This window comes from Gastrolobium bilobum, unplaced genomic scaffold (assembly GCF_033153095.1).
Source record: "Gastrolobium bilobum isolate Gb01-03AN ecotype WA unplaced genomic scaffold, APGP_CSIRO_Gbil_v1 utg966, whole genome shotgun sequence".
NCBI classification, from domain to species: domain Eukaryota; kingdom Viridiplantae; phylum Streptophyta; class Magnoliopsida; order Fabales; family Fabaceae; genus Gastrolobium; species Gastrolobium bilobum.
In genome coordinates this window covers 56,685-77,717 of record NW_026899514.1, presented here as the reverse complement: position 1 = coordinate 77,717, position 21,033 = coordinate 56,685, and the positions used below count along the sequence as shown (strand labels likewise).

The 21,033-nt window shown below is 35.7% G+C and overlaps 2 protein-coding genes across 4 annotated transcripts; one reads left to right on the top strand and one right to left on the bottom strand.

Annotated features, from left to right (window-relative positions):
- The first annotated feature begins 640 nt into the window (after positions 1 to 640).
- On the top strand, positions 641 to 12,726 carry LOC133290855 (probable ADP-ribosylation factor GTPase-activating protein AGD14). Of its 3 annotated transcripts, none has more exons than XM_061488994.1 (15): positions 641 to 907; positions 1,331 to 1,437; positions 3,753 to 3,814; positions 4,235 to 4,322; positions 4,424 to 4,485; positions 4,558 to 4,651; positions 6,412 to 6,849; positions 7,978 to 8,296; positions 8,381 to 8,622; positions 8,708 to 8,872; positions 8,972 to 9,070; positions 9,179 to 9,262; positions 10,050 to 10,221; positions 10,312 to 10,357; positions 12,143 to 12,726. In XM_061488994.1, exons 2-15 carry the CDS (start codon positions 1,339 to 1,341, stop codon positions 12,276 to 12,278), a joined length of 2,106 nt encoding a protein of 701 aa, XP_061344978.1. In that variant the 5' UTR covers positions 641 to 907; positions 1,331 to 1,338; the 3' UTR covers positions 12,279 to 12,726. The 3 variants fall into 3 exon arrangements, with proteins under 3 accessions (XP_061344978.1, XP_061344977.1, XP_061344979.1); XM_061488993.1 differs by having other exon boundaries at positions 4,558 to 4,654; XM_061488995.1 differs by lacking the exons at positions 641 to 907; positions 1,331 to 1,437 and adding an exon at positions 2,779 to 2,903 and having other exon boundaries at positions 4,558 to 4,654.
- A 1,696-nt stretch (positions 12,727 to 14,422) lies between these two features.
- LOC133290885 (uncharacterized) lies at positions 14,423 to 20,688 on the bottom strand. Its single transcript, XM_061489030.1, has 12 exons — positions 20,471 to 20,688; positions 19,831 to 19,904; positions 19,432 to 19,591; positions 19,301 to 19,325; positions 19,121 to 19,210; positions 18,496 to 18,667; positions 18,327 to 18,400; positions 16,660 to 16,729; positions 16,095 to 16,166; positions 15,886 to 16,019; positions 14,649 to 14,722; positions 14,423 to 14,478 (listed from the first exon to the last, which is right to left on the bottom strand). The coding sequence occupies exons 1-12, from the start codon at positions 20,661 to 20,663 to the stop codon at positions 14,423 to 14,425; spliced, it is 1,194 nt and encodes a 397-aa protein (XP_061345014.1). The 5' UTR covers positions 20,664 to 20,688.
- Positions 20,689 to 21,033: the final 345 nt, after the last annotated feature.

Sequence of the window (21,033 nt, the reverse complement as noted above, 5' to 3'; positions counted from 1 at the left end):
GTTTATTATGAATTAATAATTAATTAAAAAATTTGATTTCGATAACCGTTGATTGACAAAAATCAACGGTTAAATATGATAGTAAACAAAAAGATATTGTAAGTATAATATTTCTCTTTTATATATATATATATATATATATATAAAAAGAGAAATATATATGGTTATAAACTTTAATAAAATATATCTATTTAATGTCTGTCAAAAGAAAAATAACAATTTTTTTACAGTACCTCATCATGTAAAATTCTATAAGAATGGATTCACTTAAAAAAACCTAAATTCACTTTACGGATCACTTTGATATACCTAATAAAAGTCATAATTTAAATAATAAAAATTTATAAGTTTTATGAGTCTGTAATTTTTATTATTCAATTTGTAAATTTTAATAATCTGTTATTTTTATTACTTAATTTGTGTCATTAACTATAAAGTGCGTAATTTTGAAAAACATGTAACGTTACTCCCTTTTTATCCCATTTTTGCTATTTTTTCTTTTCTAGAAGTTGATTTTTATTTTTAAAAAAAAGAATGTCATGGTCAATTCAAGCAAGCTAAAGAATTTAGCGGAGACAGAGTCGCCATGTATGACCACTGGAGGAGACTGTCCTAAGTTCCTAACAAATTAATAATAAACCGTAAAATAAAATCAACTTTTTGAAATCAATCCTTCCTTTGTTCGTTCTCTTTCTCTATTTGTTCTCTCTTTCACCGTGTTTGTCTAAAACCTCTCGCTGAGCTGTGCAAAGCCGTAATTCACTAGCTCAGAAAGATCTGCGACTCTCTCTCTGTGCCCGCGCGCGCGCGTGAGTGGTGAATCTCTTTTCGTAAGCGTCATCGTCAGCTTAGGGAAAGAGCATAAGCTGAAGACTTAGAACTGTTTCTTGGTCTGCTGCAGAATCAGGTCACTTCTCATTTTGCTTTTCTTTTTGTATAACTTATAGGGTTTCTAAACAATTTTGAGTTCAGAAGATCATCTGCACGTTTTGTTCTTTTACTTAGGCAAGTGTTTGATTCTCAGATCTGGTGTTTTTGCATTTTCTATAACTTGTTCGGTTGCTGCGAAAATTGTTGCCTGAGGAATGGAATGCTGTACTTTTTTATTTTTTACTTTTTTGCTTTGGAACATTGTAGATGCATTATGTTGAGCTGACGCGGATGATCATTGTTTGGGATGAAAGCATGAGTAGTTTTAGTTCATTTCTGTATAGCTTTTGGAGCAATCTTATAGCAGTTTTGATTGTCATTTGTGAATTGCCTAATTAGATGTTCGTTGATTTTTGAGTCATTGACGTCTTATATTATATGCTGTGATGTGTGTTAACAGAAGTGGTGATGGCAAGTCGACTGAAGGAAGATGAGAAAAATGAACGAATAATTCGAGGTCTTCTCAAACTTACACCGAATAAAAGATGTATTAACTGTAACAGCCTGGTAGGATGCATTTTTTTTTCTTTTTTCTGTTAATCTTTGGTTATTTTAGGAGTAGGATGCTTTTTTTTTCCCCTCTTTGTGAGCACACAAGAATCTCTCTCTCTCTCTCTCTCTATATATATATATATATATATATATATATCAAGCTCATTAATGTTATTGTTAGATTCAGCTGGACTCTGTGATCTAGCGAAAACAACTTTATATGGATTGCCACTTTGTAGAAACAAAATGGTCGGACACTAGGAATTCCTTGCAGCAAGGAAGTCATTAACATTAATGACATGCAGTTTAAATTTGAATGTGCTAGAGTGGATAGGACAAATAGTATGACTTGACCTGTGTATAGCATGTCAACCAATGCAGAATCTTTCATTTGAGTGTCCATGGTTGAATATTAGAGTAGAGTTGGATATTGTAATATTTTCAAGTGAGGCTTTACTCGGTAATAATATTTTGATTTTTGGAGCTTTTATTATTAAACAAGGAACTCCTGTGTCAAATAATTTATGAGCTAGTTCTGCCTTATGCCTTCATTAAAATTGACTTTGGACAAGCTTTTGCAAAATATGTGTGTTTGTGTGTGTATGATAGGAAATTAGGAACCCAAATAGAATTCATAGGTAATGGATCCAGAAACAACGTATATTCCACTATGAAAATTACAACAATGTAACAAAAAAGAAAATGATAGCAGAGCAATATTCTTCAGAGCATATTCTTCAGATAGGCAAGAGAAGTATTTTCAGAGCATGCCTAGCGATCTCATAATGATTGAAAACATATTCTTCTGAGCTCCTATTATTTTTCATAATGCCGAGGAATTCCGCTCTTAATTCCCTTGCAATCTGCTTCCTTACGAAAGTTCGAACAATATGTACTGCATTAGGATTTGCAACGTTCATCATGCCCATTATTTCTCTCTCACTAGGCAGAGTGGTTGCCTTGAGCTTCAGAACCATTGGTTTATTATGTTGCAAATGATCCACTAAGTTGAGCATAAGCTTTTGTTCCAAAATTCACTCAACCTCCCAATGGTTGAATTCATCAAAATCATTAGCCAGTAGGAAAACAGATCACCATCAATTATCAGATTCAAGACAAATAGGAGCAGTGTATCCCCTTAAGTCTTAACACAGATGGAATAGATCTCTCAAATATATCAGAGAACACAAATTCTTCTTCTTTTTTGGTAACTTGAAGGACTGTAGTGTAGACTGGTTTATTTGCTTAGAACAGACTGTCGAGTTTGTTCATGATCAAAAGTCAATAGGAATGTCATTACCTGTTGAATTAAGCAAGCCTACTGCCACAGGTGTTCCATCAACAGAATTTGATGGTATGAAAGTGTTTGCCTTAAATCTGGACAATGCAAAAGTATAAATCTCAACAGTCTAATTCTCATCCACTAACAAGTTTTGGGATTCAAGATCATAGTGCACAATTGGAGGTTTGAGACAATGGAGGTAATTGATCCCTTTAGTTCACATTGATAAGTCACTGATAAGCTTTTCCTTCAAACTCTGAAATCATTTTCAATTCAATACCATAGCTCTCAAATCGAGAGCTCTCATACCATTTCATAGACAAAATGGATCTAGAAACTATGTACATTGCACCGAGTAACTAATATTAGTGAGATATTAATTTTGGTGTCCAAATTAGAATGAAGTAATAGAAAAGAAAATGATAGCAGAGCATTCAAGAAGCTCTGTACTCTTACCCTATTAACATTTAAGTATATTTTTGCTTACCCCCACACTTCCCCTCTCCCTCTTATGCTTCTGCTCTCAAAGCTTCTGTAACAGCTTTTCCCACCAAAGGGCAGGTCACATTCTCAGGACTTGCTTGGGGATCTAACCCCTTACACCCCTTCCTTGAATACACCCTAGTAAAGTGTGGTTTCCTATCAGTGTATAATAATATTTATGAAGAAATTTCAGGAAAAAAAGGATATGCTTAGATTTTCATCCTTGACATACAGAAAAATACTTTCCATTTATATCTAATGTCATGGCTGTAGACTATTAAAATTGCTGGGATGATAACATTACCGGCACATATCAATTAGTCTTTATATTCCATGCAAAAACAGGAACATTAAACGAAGAGATGGATTTGAACCTAAGATAGAATGCTTTTGTTGGGCATGTTTATAGTCATTTTGTAGACTTTTGATTTAAGTGTTGGTAATCTTTACCAGCTTTTAGAGTTTTGTTCTGACTGCATTCTTCTGAACCCAGGTAGAAAATGGTTGAAGATGATATTAAGACAAGTCTGTTACATTAAATCCTTTTTTCCTTCTCTCTTGGCAGGGAACACAATATGTTTGCACAAATTTCTGGACATTTGTTTGCACAAACTGTAGTGGAATACAGTAAGTACTTGCAATCTTTTTGTTATGGTAATTTTAAAACGTATTGGCTTTGAAAATAGATTTTTTTTAAAGTGCATGGAAACCTACTGTACTGCCAGTATTGCTTATTTTTATGGACTTGAGTTTTGCCATGTGCCTTTTGTTTACAGGCTTTCTATGTTTTCCTCATGAGCTTCCTTCTCCATTAACAATGAAGCTTGAAATGTCTGTATACTGAATGTATTTTTCTTGCACTTTTCATGTATTGCTGTATTGTTGTATTTGATGGATTGAACTTCATAAATTGTATACCTACAAAGATCTGATTTTTCTTCACCAAGGATGTCTAAACTATAATTTGTTTAAAATATATTCTGTTGTACTGGAGATAGGGCAATAGTGTTTCCTTTCTTCTCAACTGTTCTCTTTGTTAATTTCCAGCCGGGAATTCACACATCGGGTTAAATCAATTTCAATGGCTAAATTTACTGCACAAGAAGTTAGTGCACTTCAAGAACGAGGAAATCAGGTATGAGTGGTTGTTTGTGCTCAAACCTTCACTATATATCTTCAGTCTCACTGATTTTACATGTTTCTCAAGTTGATTTTTGTTCTATCTAACACTCGCAGCATGCCAAAGAAATTTATTTTAAAGAATGGGATCCACAACGTCATTCTTTACCTGATAGCAGGTAAGTACTTGCCTGTTAGCTTTTATATATTATTGCAGGGTGCTTTATTTTGATCGGCATGTTTGGTGGCAGTAATGTTGACAGGCTTCGGGACTTTATTAAGCATGTTTATGTGGATAGAAGATTCACTGGTGAGAAGACCTTTGACAAACCTCCAAGAGTACAGGTGGTAAAGTGTCTGATGTCCTCTTTGGATTTGCTATTTTAAGTAGATACAAAGGGCCCATTTGGATGGGCTTTTTTTAAAACCAAAAGCTGTTTTTTTTAAGGAAGAAAAAAAGCACTTTTATTACAAAGTCCATTTGGTTGTCTTATTTAAAAAAAAGCAGATGTCACAAAAAAAGCCAAAAACCTGCTTTTTTGGAAGAATTTTAACTTCTAAAAAAAAGCAGAAGTCAAAAGCCAATTTTTTTTTTTAAAATTTAAATATTTTAGCTTTTGTAAAAAACACTTCTAAAATAAGTAAGGCATAAAAAGTCATTTTTTTAACAAGCTGATCCAAATGGGCCCAAAGTAGTGTATTACAATTTCAATTTTAACCTAGACAATGCCATGTAGCACGACATGGATAGGAGGAGACCAAATTTTAAAAATTGCATGGCACATATATATATTTATATATATATAATTGATAATTTAAGGGGGAAATTTCATAATTCTTAATATTATATACGCAAGTTTCAAGATTTACAATATCTTGATATATGTCATATATGCCAAAATGAAATGAAAAAGTTGGGGGAAATGAAATTGGTACCTGACAAAACACCCTTACCTTGTGATACGGCTGCTATGGTTAAACCCAAGGTTTGGAGGGTTTATTCCTGCAGGAATATTCCTTGTAGCGTACACAAGGAGAGCAAAAACAATAATTGATTTCATCGCAAATCAATTATTGATTTGGCCAGTAATTTATTATTGATTTGGTTTGATTTAATTTCCAATTCTGTTGATTTGATTCTGTCATTTACTTTGTTGGCAAATTTGTTTTGTTACCTTTTCTGTAAGGGGGAAACCTCGAATATATAGAGGGATTATGGATCTTTAGAAATAAGGCAAGAATTGATAGTTGAATTTGAGGCAAAGGGAGTGTGCCCGTTGTTAAGAGAGTCTTACTTGTCCCGATACATTGTTCTTTCCCCATTAATAAAAAAGTGAGTCGTTTCGCCTTGTTTTCATTCTTTTTTTTATTAAAATTTGCTTAAAATTTTAAAACAGGCTCAACCTTTGTGTGTTATTTAAAAATAAATAAATTAAATGGTCATGTCTCACTGTGTTGTAATTACATTGGAGCCAAAAAATAATTTTTAAATTGGACACATTCAGACACGTGTCATTAGTATGTCATATTGGATACAGAAAAATTTTCAGTACTCCTGTTAGTACTGATGATTCAATAATCATTTTGCTAAAGTTGGAAAAAGTTTAAGCCATTGGCTGTAATTATTTTAACCACCATTTTATGGTTAATGCAAAGTTATCAAATGCAGATTGCGGTATGCCGCGGCCAACCCTGAAAAACGCTATAGCATTATAGCGGGTTGCGGAAATAGCAGAGTAGATATATGATAGAAATAATGACAAAAAGAAACATTTTTTAAAGGCAGAGATAGCAGAAGTGACAGAGAGACACGAATAGACTAAAAAACCCTTAAATTTTTTCGTTTACACATTTAAATTTAGGACAAAATTGACGTTTTGCCTTATGACAGTAATATGGCCGCAAATACGATCGCAATGGCTGCTATTGCGTTTCAGTGCGGAGTACCTATTTCCTTATTACTTAAAATATGTTCCTATGGACACCGCCCAAAATGCTGTGTCTGAGCTTTATATTTTACCTAGTTCACTGTTGATTTTGCTTTACAATTGGTTAAATGTATCAGTTAAATCTGACTCTATTTTCTCATGCTGCATGTTATACAGGGTGACAAGGATGATTTCTATGAAAACAAGAGGACTGAGACATATCAGGGAGGACCTAAAAGCCCTCCGTATGACGACGCATATCAACGTCGTTACAGTGACAGGTCTAGTCCTGGTGAAAAAAGCCCTGGATATGATCAAGAAAATAGGCAATATGGTGAATACAAGAGGAGCCCTGGTCGTCCTCCAATAATCAATGATTGGCGTCGTGAAGATAGATTTGTGGATGGAAGGAAATATGAAGATCGTAGAATATCTGATGGAGTTAATAAGGTGGAAAGCCAATCTCCTGAGCGAGCCAAAGATCTTGATTCTTCAAGCTTACCTGTGGTCCGACCTGTTAGAGATATTTTGGGAGAAAATGTTGTACCACTTCGAATCAGTGAACCCCCCAAAACAAACAGTGGAAGGGCTGCTGATGGGTCAGCAATCACACAGGTGAAATTATTATCAATGATGTTCTATATGCTTCAACCATCTGTAGCGGATCTAATAGCCTTGCATTTCTTAATTGGGAGTGAAATTTTAGCAAATAGCCAACAAGCTACTGGCACCAGCCGAAGTCTTTAAGACTTGGGTGTGATGTTGTTTTTGGAGGTTTGGTCCTCCACCTTTCCCATTTCCCTACCCCTGGGGTCAGCACCTCCAATGTCACTAAAAAAGAAATTTTAGGAAAAATGTCTTCACGAGTGTTTAAAGATATTGTGATATTTTGTTGCATTTACAATGGATTTTGTTGTTATGAAATGCATTCATTAGTTGTTATGCTTTTAGTTTATCGTGCTTACCATTTATAAGGATTAGGTAGAGAAGAAAGAAAACAGAAAAATAAATACTGATTAAGTTAAAATAATGAGATTGGAATGATTTGATGTGTTTAAAATACAAAGCATTTAAGTCTAGTTCTAGGGAATTACTACTAGTACAAGCCCAAGCCCACTACTACAATGAGACTCTTAACTCTAATCAATTAAGGAAACAACTCCTAAGATTGCTCTTCAGCTAGAGGACCGTTTAATTCTACAATATATTCTTGAGATATTCTAGATATATTCTCAGTTTTCTTGTTTTACATACTGTTTTTTTTTTTTCGCGGTTATTTTTTTTTTCACAGTCATTCTTTTTTCTTTTTCTTTTTTGTGCTGAGAGTTTACAAAAGAGGTCTAGGACATGGTGTGGGGAGAGGAATGGTAAGCTAAAGAGAGGCAAAGCAATCTCGATAGGAATTGAATCTGGGATCACGTAGTCTCCAAAGGGATTTATTGGTACTCCAGCTAAGCCTCTTGAGCTGGGGAATTTGTTTTTATCCTTAAATATGTTTTGAGCTTTTCTGTAAGCATCAAATGAACAATGGGAAGCTACAATTAGCATGAACGCCAACATGTTCATTCATAGTTCTTTTATTAATCTATCTATGTGATGTGGCCCGGTATTTACTTTTTTTTACTATGAATTTATTTTAGGGCTGACCTATCCCTTCCTTCTCCCCCTTTTGCTTTTGTAAGGTTCCCAAAATTGATCTGGTACACAAAATATATTATCATAACTGACTATTTATGATTGCAGAGAACTACATCTTCCAGTAGCTTGGCATCCAGCAATGGAACCCCAGCAGAAGTTAAGCTTGAGACTACTAAGAGCCTTATTGATTTTGATGATGATCCTGAACCACCTGTTGCACCTGCAATTCCTCAAGCCCAACAAACTACTGTGGCTCAACTTGTTGTGATGCCAGCAAATTCCGGTGATAATAATTGGGCCTCTTTTGATGTTGCTCTTGATGCAAAAACATCTCAGGGTCCTTTAAATGTAAATCCACTAGAATCTGTGTTGTCCCAATTGTTAGTACCAGAACCTTTACCTGCTCATGTTTCTGGAGCCCAAGGTGGTCCTGTTCTTTCAACAGTTATTCCTGGTAGCAGTGTGACAACATTGCCTAGAATCAATGACTCATTCATTTCACTTGCAGGGCCTGTGACAGGATCAGCTTTTACTGCTACTGCTGCTGGAGCTCCAACTATTAGCAGCTTCTCAACATTCCCAGCCAGTGATGCTTCAGTAACATCTTCTGGATTAACAATGGCTTCACCTCTCAGTAATGCAGGACAGTGGACCAGTTTGCAGTATCAGCAACCTTTGTTCACGGCTACTGTTAGTCAGCCTACTATTCAACAATCTACACGTCCAGTAGGTGGAGCTTCGAATAATCAGGTTCTTCTTATTTAGTAGTCTTCTCATATGTTGTCTATTAATTCAGATGCAATGTTTGTTCACCCTTTCCGGAACTATCTTGCAGCCCTGGAATATAACTTCTGTACCCGCGGTACAGGGGCATCCAAGCACACAAATGCCACATGCATCCCACCATGTTGCAACACCTGCCAATGAGGCTAAATACAGTGTTGTTTCACAACCTTCTAGTGTAGACATGAATTCGAGTGGAAGAAATGAACTTCCTGAGGTATTTTTTATTCCTAATTCTACTTCATAAAGCATCTATACTACGAACATGCTTGTGTCTGTCTATTGTTTATCTCAGGGTTAGTTGTGATTTCTGCAGGATCTATTCACTGTAAAATTTTCATCCTTCCCTGCTCCAGGTTGGCAAATGAGACAACCACCTGGCATGGGTATCTCAATTCAATATAATAATGTGGCGGTACTGTTACAATCCAAAATTATTGGCTTACAAGTTACCTGAATCTGTGGCTACTGGCTAGTCCAATAGTATGATGCATTTCTAATAAATTTCTTCCCAATGTTACAGCCCATGCCAAATTTTCCGCAACCATCACAATCAACTAATCCATTTGATGTCAGCAATGAACCAATTCCAGTTCAAGCCCCAACTGTATGTGACTTTCATTGATATACTAGTGTGCAATATTCACAGTAATAGTTTGTACAATTTTGTGGAGGTCATGTGTGTGAGTATTGTATTAAACCATTAGTATTTAATATTGCTGACTGGGGATTTGGCTCTTCTAAAGTGCATGATGTGCTTTATAGAGGAAAGTCTTGGTCTCTCACACTTATAGGGAAGGAAACATGCTTGCAGATTGGTTAGCATCTTTTGCACATCACTTTGATGACTGGGATACACACTTTTTCATGGAGCCTCCAGTGGCTTGTAGACATCTTGTAGCTAGAGATTCTATGGGCATCAGTAGCCCTCGCCTATGTAGGCTGTAGTTTGTTTTTCTTTCCCTCTGTCTTCAAAAAAAGAGAGAGGAAAGTTCTGTTTTTACAGCCACTGGTGGAAGATAACGACATTGTTTGGATTTTGTCCACTATTGAGTTATTAACTTATAAGTTATTTTTACATCATTAATTACTAAAGTGTGCTTTACTTCCTGAAGTTTGCATCTTGCTTAGAGGAGCCTTATATATTAATAGGAATGGTGGTTATCTGGTAATGCTGGAAAATATTGTCTTTGTTTTATTTTGATCATCTGGCATTGAAAAAGCTTGAATGTTGAAGGATGCCATGCTGACTTTCTAATATGTTAATTCAGTAGTTAATTCAAACTGCAGCCAAATGTTAAGAAAATAGATCATAGCATAATCTTCACCCAAATTTCATCAGTTAGTTGCACATTTTGGTTGATGCTCTTGTGGTTGGTGTTCCTTGGTTCCAGTTTCCTTCCATGTCATCTTTGCAAGGTGCTCTGCCTAGGTTAACACCTTCAGCCACAATGCATCCTTCAAACATGGCTAATCTATCTCTTGCCTGGAATCCATCCTCATCATCATCATATGTACCTGTTCTGCCTCCACAAGCACAAACTCTTGCATCAGCAATGGGACCAGGTATACCTTTTACCATTTCCTCAATCAATTATTTTATGCTATAAGGTTATTTGCTCTTTATCTGTATCCTGAATCATGTAAATATCTCAGGGGCATACATGGGGCTGCAAATGCCAACTAACATGCCCATGCCAAGGTAACTAACTATTCCTTAGTACTAATAATATTTTCTGTTTGCATAGGCTGTTTTAGGTTAGGTTATGTCTTTACTGTTGGAACTCATCTTTCGGGTTTGATCATTTCGATACTATCCCATGTTGTCATGTCATGCTATGTATCATGAAACTTGTTATATACTAGGGACAGAGATGTCTAGTCAAGAGACTAGTATATTAATTAGAGGTGGCAAAGCGGGTGGCCCGCCTCGCCTTTGAAGGTGGGCTAGAAAACTCAGCCCGCCCTGCCCCGTTTGGGCTGGTTGCCTGCCGGGCCAATGTTGTCATGTCATGCTATGTATCATGAAACTTGTTATATACTAGGGACAGAGATGTCTAGTCAAGAGACTAGTATATTAATTAAAGGTGGCAAAGCGGGTGGCCCGCCTCGCCTTTGAAGGTGGGCTAGAAAACTCAGCCCGCCCTGCCCCGTTTGGGCTGGTTGCCTGCCGGGCCAATGACTTTTTACACTAAATAAATAAATAAAAATTTCGGCCCGGGCAGGTTGGCTGGCGGCGAGTTTGAAAAACTCAGCCTACCCCTCCTCGTTTGGAGGGTGGGTCGAGCCCGTTTTGCCACCTCTAATATTAATCTTGGATGTAGGTTCTCTCTCAGATATCTATGGATTAGATATCTTTGAGTGTAGCAGATCACTGTGTACTGAAAATAACGGCGTTTGCCAAAGGGCTTGTATGTGTACACAGTGATAGTATAACAGTAAAGAGAGAATAAGTGTTCATACATGTAGACTTTACCTCTTATTTATAGGATTTACCTGTAGGTATTGGAATTTTGGACCTTTGGTTCCTCCTCTGAAAGCCCACGTCCAGGTTCATTACTGTCGTATTAGGATTAGTATCTTGGATTGATACTTTCTTTTAATTATATTAGTTTCCTCTTTCTACTGTCCATTATTGGGTTTTATAATGCGGGCCTAACAAAACTCCATTAATAAAGTGAAGCCTTTAATCATATATATAAACACTCAAACTTTAGTATCTCATTCCGTAGGTGCACAAGTGTTGTTTCTTGGGCAGGCTGACATTAGGTGCGATTACTGGGAACTTGTTTGAACAATGATGTCAAAATAACTATGAGAGAATAATATGTATTTAAGAAATTATTTCAACAACACAAGCAATTCCATGAAATGTACCCAAAAAATAGAGATATGCGAAAACATGAAGTTAAAGCTTACCGTACGAAAACATATGAATGCAAGAAGGAAAAATCCGAGCCCAGTGTTTGACATTATGTACTTAAGACAATTTGTCCTCTCTATGGTGCCCAAGAATAGATGACAATTGTCTTCTATTATAGAATGGATTACCTATGTTTGTTTATGGAACTTTCGAACAAACAGCACCGGTGGACACAACCTCCGTTTGAACTATCGCATAGAATGAATGCAAAGATTTCAGAAAACATTTTGGTAGAGTTTCGGTGAAGGAGGGAAATCAGAAAAGTAACTAGTTTATTTTGATTTCCTTCCATATTTATAAATCATGACTAGCAGTAATGAATGGTGCTTGTTCGGCGGTGAATAGTTGTGTTTGTTTGATAGTAAAAAGACACATCTCTTCGTACTCAACTTCTTATTTATAACACTTAAATTCTATTCAGAATTCTAACATTACTTGTCATGATGTATGAAGATTCTGTGCAAGGGACAATTTATTGTGTTTGTATGGATAGAGTCGATAATTATTGATTGTGGTTCTCCATCAACTACCTTGCCACTTAGAGATTTATAACTGAATATGTAGGCATCAAGGAATCGGGGATTTTGGTACTGAGGGAGCTGCTTTTGGCTTCTCAAATCCAGATCAGCAGCTGACTGGTAAATTGTCAACCCGTGTCACCCCAAACCCCTTCCCCGCAGGAGGGAACCCATTCGGATGATGAAGATTTTGTCTACTCGTACTCTTTTAAGTATAGCATCAACTTGTTGCACCCTGTACAAATATGGTTGAAGCTGCTTCTATCGTCTGTTATCCAAGCGAAATACTCGAGTATATATTGAGAAATTTATGGTCGGTCAACCATAGGTTCGAAATCAAATATTTGTACTTTCCCTTGTAAATTGTTTATTGCTGTAGGAAAGATGAACGCAAAATCCGCCTTCCAACGGGAGGGGATCTTTGGAGGACTGAGATAATGTGATGATGATTATGAACGGGGTGCATAGAGCCAGCCACGTGTTCATTTGCAATTGTATGGTCGATTGGGTAAAGATGTTTTTTTTTTTTTTGGTGCCGCTAGTTGTATTATTATTTTTTCGATTTTTCTATATTGTATATTTGTATTGTTTTGTAATCACATAATTTTGGTAAGGGCTTTATTCGTGGAAATACATGAAACACAATGTTAAATTATTTGAAGTTCGAGTTTTATGGCACTATCTATTTACTGAGATTATTTAACAGTGGTTAATTTTTTTCTTTTATATCCCACCGTAGCCGTATAAATAGACCAGACAATTTACCCGTGTTGTGGACCCCAAAAAGTTTACTTTACAATTAGGTCACAGGTTTACTGTAAGAGTAAGTTTACACCGTGGGTTAAATTTGACAGGATGAACATCAATCATTTAAACCAACCGTTGATACATTTAGCTCTTAATTAGTACACTTCAACTTATGTTCACTTGTAAGTAAATAGTGGCAGCAAAAACAAAAGCCACATCTTATTGAGTGAAAACGGCTATAGACCAAACGATTATGTGTTTTTGTTAAAATTTTAAGTTTTATAAAAGTTATTTAAATTTATGTGTTTTGGTTAAAATTTTAAGTTTTAGAAAAGTTATTTAAATTTAGGGATATTTGTTGAATAGTTTCTAAGTTTTTCTTGATTTGGCTATCCCACGACTATTCTTTCAACACTACCCATACTTTCTATTTTAGAAAAAGTTCTTTAAATTAAGCGTTTATTTTTAAAGTGGGAAGTAAAAGTATACTTGCTAAATTTAATTTAAAATGTATTATGATCATAATGTATTAAATAATTAAAATGAAAAATTATCTTTTCCTTATTCATTTTTTTTATCATTTTTTATGAAAAAATAAAAATAAAATCAATTTAGGGAAGCTTTGTATGTTATATTTTTTTGCAGGGTCTCAATTTGAAGTAAAAAAGTGTATGCATACCTGCTCCTAACAAAACCGGTAATCCCATCACTTCTTCAAGTCCATTATCTCTGGAAAAAAAAAAACAAGGGAAAAGTTTACCAATACTCCTGTGATTTACTCCAGAATCATTTATGCCCCTGTAGTTTTTTTCTTATCACATATTCTCCTGTGGTTTGTAAAAAAGTATGTTTTTTTACCACATATGCCCCTGTGATTTCTTGACATAAATGATTCTGGAATAAATCACAAGAGCATGGCTGAACTTTTCCCAAAAAAGCAAACCACATCAGATCCGAGAAATCCAGTTCTGATCGTAAATACCTATGCTCTCTGATGACTTTGCGAGATGGCATGTTCAATGGGAACGGAGAGAACTACAAGTTGGACCAAGCTTGGAAATGCCTGCTGTCAATTAATATAATCAGAGTTCGTAGGTTTTGCACGAAAACCCCTTTCCATTAGAAAACACCCCCAAACAATAAATGCATGCCCTCTTATTGTAGTGGAGTCAGCACCAAAACCTCTATCATTGAGACTAGTAATTCGAAAAACTATGAATGAAAATCTAATCAGAATCTATTAAATCATTTTGAATTACATTATGCTCTTTACACATGTACATGTAAAAAGTGTAATTTTCTCTTTCTAACCCCTTGTATGGAGCGAAAGGACTGTATATCTTCATGAGGAAATAGAACAAATCCAACCAGTATATGTCCATTTGTGCTAGAACCATTGCTTCTGTCCAGTGTCCACTAAACAAGAGTCATATCTTCTGCCTGAAAATTTCCAGGATGTTGCAATTGCAATTCTTTTTCCTATCTGGCAGAGCAGGAGGAGTCCACTACATGTGCGGCTGAGATATTGGACAATCCTCAATAAAATATCAAAACTAGAATGCTTACGTGTCGTACGTTCTCAAGTAGAATCAGTATGTCTGCTCTTCCATATGATTGGAGCTACCAGCATCCACACTGTGAAAAGATATAAACTCCGTTTAGTTGCGCTTCAGTCGTTCAAGAATTATACAGAAAGTGTTGCTAAACCTCTGTTTATCTCAGTTTATACTATATCAAGAGTCTTCATTATGCTTAGATAAAAGTCAGATCTTCACGCTAGACTCGGTTTTACAACAATTACTTACAATAAACACAGACTGCCAACCATTCATTTACTATTCTGACCCAGGTGCTCGTCCAGCCTACGTCAATTGTCCATCTGCAGAAGATTTAAGGTGCATCTCATGAACTTGCTATGACATTTATAAAAGTGTGAAAGAAAGACAGAATCAACTTCAAATTAACTTGCTACTAGCACTATAACTGAGAAACTGAAAAAAAAAATAAAAAAAATTGATTTCAGTAACAACATTTTCGAGGTGGCACTGCTAGGTGCTGCCTACTATATTATTAGCTTGATAAAGAACTTGGTGTCTCGAATCCAGAATGATAGTGTCATGCAAGTAAGACAACTGTTTGGAGCACCTGATAAGGAAGATAGGATATGATAACTTATCATATCCTACTTTTATCTCTTATTTGGTGGGTCATTAGGATATGATTAGCTTATCCTATTGCCTCATTTTATTCTATCCAATACATGATTTCTTATCCTATGGGGAGAGCTGGGTTAGGATTCAACATGATAGGATAGCAATATTTAATACCCAATATATCTTCACGTTACCCACTATCCTCACTCTACCCAATATATTTGTATTTATTGCATTATTTTTTATTTTTTATTTTTCTTTCTCTTTTTACATAATCTTATCAGATTCCTAATCAGGTGCTTATCAAACACAGGATATGATATAGGTTTATCAGCCTCATATCATATCCTACCCTTATCAGCTTCATATCATATCCTACCCTTATCCTATCCTGTCCACCAAACGAGCTTTAAAAGTTCTTGTTCGGTGGCATATGGATTTGTATATAATCATTAGACGATTAACAACTGGAAATGCATTTTCTTTCTTTGTGTAAACACCCGATTTGACGGGGTTCACTTTTACTTTATTTAAAAAATAATAAAAATGAAAAGAATATAAAATAAAATAAAAAAATAATTGTTTGATCATAAGAGGGGAAAAAAACCATACACTTGGGCTTAATACTAAATATATAACCTGTGTTGCTATTGTCCCTCATCACTTCACCTTTAATTTTTTTTTTTATTACAACTATATAGGCCTTTTTAATGAGCAAACGCATAGGATAAGTTCCGATGAAGGAGTAAGGCTTCTTTGATGTGGACTTAGAAATGCTTCAAAGTCAATCAGAAGTTTATCTCTTTCTTATCTTACGGGGGACTAGAAAAAACAATAGCATAGAATGATGACATGATATGGGCCAAAACAGGAGAGGAAGGGCCCTTACTTTCTCATAGAATGATGACTGTTCCATCCAATCAATAGCATAGCAAAGTACATTGCTCCTGTGGCAAAAACAAAATGGAAGAAGCCATAACCATATGGTACACTATCCTCTGCTGGCGTGTCAACTTTCCTGAACTGCAGGGATCTGTCAGATATGTATTGGAGAACCTAAAATTAAAATTCAAGCTCAACTCAGAGTTTGCAACTAACCTGGAAACATTGGGAATCTATGCCTGTTGAAAATGTTGCAATAACGATTGCCAGTATTGCAACGATAAAGCTCTGCCAACAAAAGCCATCGTCACACGTCAACCAACAATGACCGTAAAGAACCTTGGGATACACCACCCCAAAAGCTAGCTCAAAAGGTGAAAGTGCCCAAAGCCACATTAGTTGCACATACAACTAATGTGGGACTATATATCTCAACAATGACAAAAGTTATTGGAATAATGTATTTCAAAGAATCGAAAATTAGTTACCAAAGCCAACTTTAAGAAGATATTATGATATGAAAATTAAAAGGCGAAAGATATTTTGTCATAAAAGGAGCTTAAATATTTTCATAATAGGCAAGAAACAGTGAATTATATTTTTGGGAACAGTTTCAATGTTTCATGACATCTATTAAATGGATAGATGTACATGAAAATTGGGCTAGAGACTCAGGCTCAAATATGCAATGGACATATATATATATATATGCAAGTTCACAACTATCATGCTTAAAGAGCTGTTCTAAACATTTAAAGTTTTAGTTAAACAAAAATATTACAATGATGCTTAGCCAGTCTGTTTTGGTAGCAGAGTCTGACTTCCTGATGCAGTTTTCTCCAGCAGGTTCGCTGCATACAAAAATATACTCCAAAGCTCAAATTCAATAGAAATGAAAGCTCAGAGGGGTTGCATAAGCAATAAAGTAAACGAACAGAAATCAGAAGAAGATACAGATGCTTGTCTTTTTGTTTTGTTTTACATCCATGCTAGGAGGAGCCCATGGCAAAGGACCGTGGGCCTGACACAGTGGCAGACCCAGAAAATATTATTTATGTCCGCACATTTAATGACGGCGGTTTTGGGGCAGCGCCTCCGAAAATTTTTATTAAAGAAAAAAAGCTTTTCACATAGATTAGTAAATGTAAAGAACCTTAGGATACACCACCTTAAAAGCTAGCTCAAAGGGTGGGAGTGCCCAAGGCCTTATAAACTCCACATTAGTTGCACATACAACCAATGTGGGACTATATATCTCAACACGCCCCCTCACACGAGAGCCCTTTGGGCTTGAAGCGTGGACAATGTAACAGGCCCAGCCTACCTGTGCTAAGAAACTCCACAAGAGAAAGTGGGGGACGGCGAGGCTCTGATACCATGTAAAGAACCTTGGGATACACCACCCCAAAAGCTAGCTCAAAGGATGGGAGTGCCCAAGGCCTTATAAACTCCACATTAGTTGCACATACAACCAATGTGGGACTATATATATCAACAGTAAACTTGGAATATTTGTAAAAAAGTATAATTATCATAGGCATATATTGACCATAGGCATTCAACTGAATATAGCCATTAACTGATTACCTATCCTACGTAGAAATAAGTTTTTTTCTTTATAAGGATCATAGATCCTTATCACAAAGGCAGTGGTATTTCCGCACTAGACTTGTTGGGATGAAAGTCAGGTCACAGCTTACAGCCGCCATTTATAAAAAACAATTAAGGTTATCCAATGCTGCTAAATTGACTCACTCTACTACTATGTTTAAAAAAAAAACAAAATCTCAGAAGTTTATGTCCGCACTTACGGACAAAGGCGACCAAACAGGTCTGCCACTGGCCTGACATATGGTGTCAACCTAAAATTTTAAGGCATTGGATTCATGGATCCTCCCACTTATATAGTTTTCATTTAATCCATTACCAACCAATGTGAGACTTCATCACACTTGAATATCCCAACAATACATTTCCACTAATGTTTATTCCAGTGAAGCACATTTTCGCTGATGTTATTCCAGCGAAATCTTCTTATTTTGTCAAGAAATATTTCAACAAGGTGACAGTCATTCCAGCCATTTTGCTAAGATAATTTTCAAGCAACAGTTATCTCTCCAACATCTCTGGCATCCCTGAGTTGTCTTTTTAGCCACGTTTTGTAGGCATTTTTTAGTGAAACATTGGGCAAGATATTTTTTTATCTTTATAGTTTGCAAGTTGGTCATTTGTTGCCTCTATGCTCCAATTTGAGGGGGAGCATTAGGGATAATGATCAGATAATATTTGAATTATATAAATAACTTTTGTTTCTATCGTTTTATGTGTTAGTTGCTTAGTTGTTTAGATTAAATATACTCATCAATGTAACTATATATAGACGCCTCTCCAATAATTTTTGATTCAACAACAAATCCAAAACTATTAGGTAAAGATTGGTAGTCCTGCCTTCTAATAGCGCACCAGCAAAGAAAGACAACATAAAGCCCCATCAGCCCTGGAGTTAGAATCCCAGCATTCACCTATTGCAGATATAAAGTTAGAAATTCCAAATCAAGTATTGTTGGACCATTAAGTGAATTGAGCAAGCAAAGACCTGACCAAAAATAGAACTTACTTTTGGGTGCAGAGACACGCTTGTCATGAGTTGGAGAAGAAATAGTGTCCAAGTTATGCACAAAATGTTAAGGAGGCAAGATGGCTGTGGTGCATACCAAATGTACATCATAATGATCCCCACCAAACAGACAACATATGCAGTTGTTGCAAACAACATCACATGGATTTGGCTGCATGGAAATTGATGATTAATGCAAACATTATACAAATTATGGAATATTATCCCTGATATAATCCTAAATAAATTGATCAACTTGTTTATCTTCCTATCAAAGCTTTACAAGTGGAGCTTGATGCTAAATTGCTGAGATAAGCTTGAATAGCATCGATCAGACAGTAACTGGTTATCCCACTCAAGACTCTAGTCTAGACTCTAGAGTACTTTTAATGTTACTTGGAACCTGATATGGATTTAGAAAACTAAAGAAAAATTTTCTCCTTTCCTATGTATGTTAGCATAACAATCAATTATTCAATATCCAAACACCAATGAATATGCTTTGCTAAAACATCACACGAAAAAATTAACTATCAAAATTTATATAGCTGCAATTATCTCAAGCAAATTGTTCATGCTCCGGAAGCATGTATTTCTATTAATTCTCTAGCTGATAAAATCTTACCATCTTGCTGCATATTTTTCAGACATACAGCAATCATTGAGCCATGTAATGAAGCTGATTACGCTTATTAGTTGAATTAGGAGGAAGACCCTGAAAAAGAAATAGAGAAACATTTTAAACAATCAGATTAGTTTCAAAAAACAGCTCGATGAAATCATTAATAAGAGCTAAAAACTGTACCCGGCACCAAAATGCGCTACCTCCCCTGCCAAGAGAATAAGAGGAATGAGAAGGTCATAATAACAACCTTTTTCATATCATAGAGGATGCATTAATACTAGGAGGTTTGTTGGAAGATAAAAATTACTAACCGTAAAGCTGAATAAGTCCAGAAGGGAGTAAAAATGGGATGACAGTCATGACAACCCAGAGAACAATCTTGACCGACCACCATCCAGAGTGCCATGTATCTCTCACTTCGTTTAGTTTAGAAGTACCAGCAGTTGATAAAAACATTATGATATAAAATATCTGAACTCGGATTAAGGTTCACAATATTATAGGGCTAAACCATTGACCTAAGAAAAGTGATTTAGTTATGATATAACACTGTTGTCAAAGAGCAATCATTGATTTTTTTCCCCTTCCAACCAGCATGAATGCCTATATATTATGGATTAATCAAATGCTCAATGGTTTCTTTTGTTTCTTACAAACCTTATACAAAGTCTTTAGCAACTAATTTTCATGCATATACTTGAAAAGGATACAAAGCAACCCAAGCTCACCCGCAAAACACCTTCAGCACCCAAACAATCTTTTCCACCATTGCATCCTTTTAATCCTGTGGGTTCAATATATTAGATTTTAATCTAATGACATTGTATGGAAATAATATGCTCAAACGAAAGCAGCCTTAGATTGGAGGGAACATGATCTCAGTCGTTCCAAATGTGTACATAAAGTGTACCAAAGAATTTCTATTAATAGAATTGAATGATTTGCTCACATTGAAAAAGTCCTACTTATAAAATAGGAGAGACAAGCCTTTCTGTTGTTTAGAATTTATAAATCGAAAGTTTGCTTATTCCACTTTGTTCATTGAACAATTTCACAATGAATTCATACCAAGATGTATATTGTGAATTTCTGAAAATTCTTCACAATATCTAATTCATTATGTTTATAAAATAACGCATGACTTCATATGAAACGTCAGATTTGCAGGCTAAGATGGTGAACCTTCATGGGACCAGTACGCAGTGTTAAGAAGAAAACTATTTCAATTTATATAAAATAGAAATGGCATATTTAAGCATAAGAACTGGGTCTGAAAGATGCAGCAGGACACTAAATGTTATGGCGATGGTATGTAAAAGTTCATCACTTTTAAGAATTAAGCAATCTTACTCTCCATTTCTGTTAAAGCACTACGACCATAATCACGAGCAGCCCATGCCAACAGATTTGCCACAAGAAAAATCAAGGCATAGGCATATCTTGCCATCCAAGGATTGGATGCATTTCGGAATTGACTGTACCATGAAGAACCCTTGGATATGACACACCTCTGGTTACCACTGTTGCTTTCCCCAGTTTCCATCTCTTCTTCAACACAGCAATGCTATGCAGAGCGTGAATAGAGCTCAGAAGAAATGGGTGTCATTCCATTAAGATCTTCTGTTGTCTTCCCCTGTACTGTAATTCAGAAAAAGCCTCATCTTTCTCATGTGAGAATCATTACCGTTAGCTAAGCCTTAAATGAAATAAAAGAGCAACAACTTAAATATGGGGGTGGTTTGGCAGCTTTTTGGTCAAATTTAACTTATGGTTTTGTCTTCAAGTAACTGGAGAATAATAGTTATTTAACACTTCCACTGATTTTATTCTTAAATCTTGGGGTAGTTATTTCACTTGGTCCTGGCCGTCGTACATTTTCTTGCCAACAATTCCCTACCAATCATCGTAGAATA